The sequence below is a fragment of the Delphinapterus leucas genome, chromosome X (genome assembly GCF_059928025.1).
Source record: "Delphinapterus leucas isolate spDelLeu-1000000601 "Yukka" chromosome X, BTC_Dleu_Yukka2, whole genome shotgun sequence".
NCBI classification, from domain to species: Eukaryota; Metazoa; Chordata; class Mammalia; order Artiodactyla; family Monodontidae; genus Delphinapterus; species Delphinapterus leucas.
The window spans coordinates 33,376,120-33,383,319 of NC_143150.1; the positions used below are offsets into that span (position 1 = coordinate 33,376,120).

Sequence of the window (7,200 nt, forward strand, 5' to 3'; positions counted from 1 at the left end):
AAGAAGAAGAAAACAGACTCAGGAAGATTGCATGACTTACTTGAGGGCAGAAAATTATTCTGTTAACAAGCTAGGACAGATTCTAGTCCAAGACCCTTGCCACTACATTACACTTCCTCCTTTGAAAGCTCAGCTATTCCCCAGAATTAAAACAGCAGCTCCGAGGCTAGTGACCATTCATTTGAATGTGGTATTCCTACTAAAATAGCATTTTCCTTTCAATTCTATTTGAAATTAATTGCACAAAGTCAAGTTTAGCATTCAATTAGTGTAACAGCAACCTCTAATCCAGTATTCAAGCACCCATTTTGCCCTGTCCCCCGATTCCTTCAGCCTAAGATTTGGTATGCAACCATTTGGTATGCTTGTTTTGAACCACAGAGTGCTATACAGGAAAACTATAGCATGGCTTTAAATCCTGTCTGTGGTCTTATTTGCCCAAAAGGACTTCAGCCATTTGAACTTTGAATCAAACCACCCTGCAACTCACATAATTCTTATAAACTCATGAGTGAAGTACATAAAATGGCTCTGGAAATACCTAGAGTCCTCTTCCCCTAAATTCAAATCCTTCTCCATTAGTTTAGCTTACACATAACATTATAAAGACTTCAGTTTTAAGGTCATCCTGAGAGTGCTACATTAATCCCACAGGATTTTTTGAATCCTTTCCTTTTGAATATATTACTGTATGGAAGCATTTTCCCGTCTCAGTTTGACTCAATCCAAATGTCATATAACTCCCTAGTAATATGAATGAACAAACGTCAGAGAAAGAGTAGCGAATAGCAGTAGTATTACAGAAAGCAAAAAGTTGTACATTTCATACAAGACGGGATTTGTATAAAAATGTCATTCGCAAATAGGCTTTACAGAGATTGTCAAAGTTCAACAAATGTGTATAAGTTTCATATCTGCTACCTGGCCAACAGCATCAAGATATTTTGACTCATGGTAACTGTTTTAGAAGAGAGAAGGTAGAAATATGCTCTGGTATCCATCCAAATCTACAATAAGGAGACTCTTTGAGTCCATAATACATTATTTTCCCACTTATTTAGCCATACCTTAAGGCCATTCATTGCCCTAGACTACAAAGGATTTTGTTATGGTGTTGACATTTAAATTTTCTTAAAAATGGTCACTGCTTTCACCTAATTTAGACTCATAAGTGATAGTACTGGCTTCTCTTTAAAATATAAGCAGCCCTGTAATATGGGTTCGGGTTTAATGACTACAGCCACAGCTGCTATATAAAATTCATTTAACTAATAAGAAATTCAATTTTCTCTTCGTTATTTTTCCATTTTTGTTGTACTTATCCCACAATTGAATTTCACATCAATTGTGCAAAAGGGTCACTTGTACAAGGGAAGATAAGCACACCAAAGTAGAGTACAGGAAAACAAGCTACACAATAGACAGTAGAAATTTATCCTGACAGTCTGTAACACAGGTAAATGAAACCCTGTTTAAAAGATGAAAAGGGGACTTCCCTGGTGGCGCAGTGGTTGACAGTCCGCCTGCCGATGCAGGGGACGCGGGATCGTGCCCCGGTCCGGGAAGATCCCACATGCCGCGGAGCGGCTAGGCCCGTGAGCCATGGCCGCTGATCCTGCATGCCCGGAACCTGTGCTCCTCAATGGGAGAGGCCACAGCAGTGGGAGGCCCGTGTGCCACAAAAAAAGAAAAAAAAAAAGTTTTGCCTGTTCCCACTGAAAAGATCAAAACCCGGACTCATTTGTTGGAGAACCAATGTTTAAGAGCATGAACCAGTGACGTCTTAAATATTTTTTTACAACCCTAAAATTATGAAATTTTACTATCATATGCAGCCTCCAACTAACTTACCATATTCAATTCGACATCTTTCCTCGTCCTTGCAACCATGATTTGAGCCTATCTTTTCCAAATTACATTCTCCAGTATCCCCCGAGCTCTAATCATCTACTGAAATGACAGTGCCTCCTAAATACGTTGAATCTGCTATTGTCCAAGTTAAACCAAACAAACACCTCCCTCAGTCTCCCAAAGCTTGACATTATCTACTGTTTAAACCCCATCCCTCAACCAAATGATTTTCAATCTCTCTCAAGTTGGCTACATCTCTAAAGTTTGATATCCAAATCCAGAGAGAGAGAGTAGGTAACTACTCCAGCTTCCCAAATTGCTAGCTACCCAAAAGTGAGGCTGTAGGTCCACTTTCTGAAGGACATATAGCAAACATTTATTCAACTTTTTCCACAGGTTTGTGCACATTACCTGTAGTATCTCATTTAATCCTCAACAACTCTATGATGCAGATACTACTCAACTGAGGAAACTCAGGCTCCAAGAGATAAAGAAACTTGCACAAGGTCAAACAACCACTAAATTTGGGGGACCAGGCTGCTCTGCAACTGTGACCCCTAATTCTCTGAATTTTGAGAGAAACTCATTGCTTTGGCTATTTACCAGTTTATATTTTTACCTCTATAAGCATCTGTTAAACACCAATCAATGAAATCAACACAAAGAAAAGTGCAGAAAGCATTTGGATTTACCTAAGTGCTATAAATTGCCCTCAGTTCTGGGATTTTCCCCCCACTCAGAGTCCCTGTGACAGGGCGGGACCTAGAATAAGGCAAGTGAAGCACTTACCTCAGGCATAAAATTTAAGGAGGCTCCAAAAAACTCAGTATGCAAGGTAGAAGTAATATTTAACACAATATTTTCAAAAATGAAAATCAATGCAAGGACAATCCCTGATGAACAAAATATCAACAACAAAAAAGACCAGATCAGACCCTGTACTTGAACAACTTTGCCTTACTTGCCTCACTCCAATTCCTTTATTTACAAAAGAAAAATACTGTTTACCAAAATGTGTGACCTGCCAGAGGGTTGTATCTTGGTTTTTAAAAATATTTCACTAAAATATTATTTATCTTGGGGGGTAGGGTAAATTGGGAGATTGGGATTGACATATACACACTACTATACATGAGTTAGATAACTAATAAGAACCTACTGTATAGCACAGGGAACTCTACTCAGTATTCTGTAATGTCCTATATGCGAAAAGAATCTAAAAAAGAGTGAATATATGTATATGTATAACTGATTCACTTTGCTGTTCAACAGAAACTAACACAACATTGTAAATCAACTATACTCCAATAAACATTAACTTTAAAAATGTTATTTATCTTGATCACTGAAATTTTGGTGCCTCTTTAAATTCTGCACCCTTGGCAAGTGCCTCACTTGCCTGACCATAGTCCCAGCCCTCCCCAGTGACCAAATACTATTTTTTAAAAGTCATTTTAATGCCACAAAATGTTTAGGAACTCATGTTGGAGCTGGGGGTGGGGAGCAAGCAGTAGTGTGGAATCCACAAGGTCTATGTCTTAGAAGAGTAAAGCCTGTTGATACCGATCATGAAATAGATTGTTAGAAACATGTGAAAGCAGAAAAAAAGAAAAACAAGAAAATTTCTTAGGTACTATTCATGGCCATTCCCCCTCAGAAGCAAAGGGGGAGGTAGGAAACTTCCTCAACCTCATAAGAGGCATCTATGAAAAACCCACAGCTAAAATGATGATTAATGGTAAAAGACTGAAAGCTTTGCCTCTGAGATCAGAAACAAGTTAAGGACATTTGCTCTCACCACATCTATTTAACATTTCATTGGAAATTGTAGCCAGGACAATTAGTCAAGAAAAAGAAATAAAAGGCAACCAGATTTGAAATAAAGAAGTAAAACTATCCCTATTCTCAGATGCCATGATCACGTATAGAGAAAATCCTAAGGATACACACATACACACACACATATTAGAGCTAATAAACGAGTTCAGCAAGGTTGCAGAATACAAGATCCATACACAAAAATAAATTCTATTTCTATACCCTAGCAATGAACTACCCAAAAATGGTTAAGAAAGCAATCCCACCAAGAAGACTATTTAATAGGAGAAAGAATAGTCTTTTTAACAAATGAACTGGATATTCACATGCAGGTAGTTAGATCCTACCTCATTCTATCTGCAAAAATTTAACTCAAAATGAATCAAAGATGTGAATGTAAAAGTGCAAACTAGAAAACTCTTAGATGGAAACACAGGAGTAAATCTTCATCATTTCTTAGATATGATACCAAAGCATGAAAAACAGAAGAAAAAAATAAATTGTACTTCATCAAAATTAAAAACTTTTGTGCTTCAAAGGGCACTGTCAAGAAAGTGAAAAAACAACCACAAAATAGGAGAAAATACTTGTAAATCATGTATCTGAGAAGGTTCTAGTATCCACAACATATAAAGAACTCAACAATAAAAAGGCAATCCACTTTCATTTCAAAAGTCCACCCTCCCTGTTTTGCTCTCTCACCCTCCTTATTTCTATGGTTCATTCTGCCTGCTCCCTACCACTTCTGAGGTTTTCCTGGCTGCAATGCTCTGCTCATTTCTGAGGTCTGCCCTCCCCGTTTCCTCTTCCACTCTCTTTCCTAAAGCCCACTGTCCCTACTCCTAGCTCTCCCCACTTTTTTTCTCCCCACTTCTAATGATTGCCCTTACTGCTGCTCCCTGTCTCATATTTAGATCTGAACCCCTGTCCTTGCTCCTCATTTCTTTTTTTTTTTGCGGTACGCGGGCCTCCCACTGTTGTGGCCTCTCCCATTGCAGAGCACAGGCTCCGGACGCGCAGGCTCAGCGGCCATGGCTCACGGGCCCAGCCGCTCCGCGGCATGTGGGATCTTCCCGGACCAGGGCACGAACCCGTGTCCCCTGCATCGGCAGGCGGACTCTCAACCACTGCACCACCAGGGCAGCCCCCCCCCCCTTGCTCCTCATTTCTGAAGTCTGTCCTTCATCTCTTTCCTCATTTGTAAGATCAGCCCTCCCTGCTCCGTGCCCTTCCATTTCTAAGTTCCGCTGTCCCTGCTCTGCTCTCCCACCCTCATCTCTAAGGTGAAACCTCTTCTTACTGCTCTTCCCATTTTCAAGTTCGGCCCTCCTTTGCTCCTCCCCTCCATATCAAGTCGGCCCTCACTGCCCTGCTCCTCCCCCTCTCATTTCTAAAGTCCCTGATGCTGTGCTGCTCCTTCCCCCGCCTCCCATGGCTAAGGTTTTCTCCTCCTCTGCTCTGTGCTGCCCCACCCCCACCCACCGCCAACCCCGCCTCATTTAAGCAGTCCGTCCTCCCTCCCTCCTGCTGCCCATGTTTAAGTGGATGAGAGCGAGTAGAGCTCTGAGGTGAGACACTAGACAGCACCAGCAGAAGGGAAAGGCGGTCTATGCTGAATCGGCACCAGTCAAGCAACCAAATAAACCATCCCTTTGCCCAGTCTGGCTGCTCGACCACCACTCCTCACAAATTAGCCTTAGCCTTAGCTTTGCTCCTCCAACCCCTGGAATCCAGTCCTTTGTGATGCCCTGCGAAGAGTGAGGGACTGTGAAAGGGCGGGTAACTTGCTATCATTCCTTAAGAGGGTAAAATATATGGACACAGCCGGCTTTTCATTTCCCACACCGGGCCCTTTCCCGCAATCCCTACTCCGTGATTTCTGTCAGCTTTGGCCAGTTTCCCACCTAAGAGGTCAGGGCTAGCCTGAGGCGGTCCGGTCAGGGCTAGCCTGAGGCGGTCCGGTCAGGGCTGGCCTGAGGCGGTCCGGTCAGGGCTGGCCTGACGCGGGAAAATGGGAACAGAGAGGAGGGGCAGGGGCCAGCAGGCTGGCCAGGTGCTTTATCTACATGGGGGCGGGTGCTGACACAGAGGGGAAGCCTCCCCGCCCAGGGGGTGTGCCTCACAGCACCGCTTCCAGCCTGCCTTTCTTCAGTCAGCCCTGACTAGCGGGGGCTGGGGTCCGGGATCTACATACCTAGAGACAAGTCTAGAATGTTCATTTTTTCTCTATTGTTAGTGCCTGTAAGCACCTTTACAGGAGGCAGTTTGGAAACCGAAGCCATCTCCTCAGCGAGACAGCGCCGCACTGTGATCTACTGTGGCACCCCCTCACGGCTTCCTAAGGCAGGCGAAACTTGTCAGCCAATCACAGTCCTTTGCTTCTCTGTCGCTAAGGCCCAGGGGGTAGAGCTTGGAATCTACCAATCAGGAACCTGGCTCACCAGAAGAAAAAAAAAGACCTGCCCATTTCTTTCCCGCGCTTTCTAAAAATTGTCTCTTCTCAGGTGCATCGACGGCTCAGTCAGACACTTTTTTTTTTTTTCTGTGACGGCTTGATCCTTGCTTTTCATAGCTCTTAGAAGAACCCCGTTTCTGCTCTTTGAGGTTGGCATTCCTTGTGAACAAAACCTTATGTTTTTGACGCGATGGACTTGTTCCCTGTTTCTCTCAAATTTGAAGAGCTACCACAAATCTAGCAGTTAAGACTCATCCACAGACATACAGTGCCACGTACTTTTTCATGACTTCCCTATAGATGCATCCATGACATTCTTTAAGAAAAATGTAATTGTTGCTCTTATTGCCTAATACTGCTCAGCATACACTACTTTTAAATGTTAGAGGAATCCTGTGTCACTGGTTCTTCAGGGGAAATAAAAATCAAATTAATAATTTTCGAGAGCTGAAAACTTGTTCAAGTTGTTACAGAAACCACAACATAAATGCAGAAGAGATTTAAAATTGTAAATTATTTAATTATTTGTTGTATTTAAGTCATTGCTTAGCACCAGGGTCCTAAAGATTAATAGGTCAGTCTTTTTCTCAAGGCATATACAGTTGCCTGAAAACAATAAATATATGCAAAATATTAATTTAGGTGCTATAATTCAGTCCATACAACAAATACTGAGCTCCTTAATGTGTTAGGCTCTGGGGATACTGGTAGCTACAAAATATATGTATGAGACAAAGGAGAAAATCCACCTTGTGTATCAGGAAAGAATCATTTAAGACTTGAAAAATTAGGGAGTAATTTTAGGGGTGGGAAGGATATTTCCTGGCAGAGGAAGCATCACTACCAGCACACTTTGGAAAGTGCAAGCCATTCCGTGTGGTGAGGTACTGAAAGATGAATCTGAAGAGATCAGCAGAGATTAGATTATGGAGGACTTTTATATTATGTGAAAGATTTGGAACAATTTTTTCCTATCAGATTTATTGAGTTATAGAGCGATAAGGGAAGAGGATCAAAGACAGAACCCCAAGGAAATTACAAAGGAAATTGAACAGAAAATATCAGAGTTATGGGAA

The 7,200-nt window shown here is 42.0% G+C and overlaps 1 protein-coding gene across 1 annotated transcript in view; it reads right to left on the minus strand.

Annotated features, from left to right (window-relative positions):
* Nucleotides 1–6,010, minus strand: part of LUZP4 (leucine zipper protein 4) — a 32,054-nt gene extending 26,044 nt beyond the window's left edge. Inside the window, exon 1 of the mRNA XM_089904896.1 lies at nucleotides 5,864–6,010. Coding sequence (XP_089761022.1) covers nucleotides 5,864–5,951 — 88 coding nt within the window. The 5' untranslated portion in view covers nucleotides 5,952–6,010. The remainder of the gene's footprint in view (nucleotides 1–5,863) is intronic.
* Nucleotides 6,011–7,200: the final 1,190 nt, after the last annotated feature.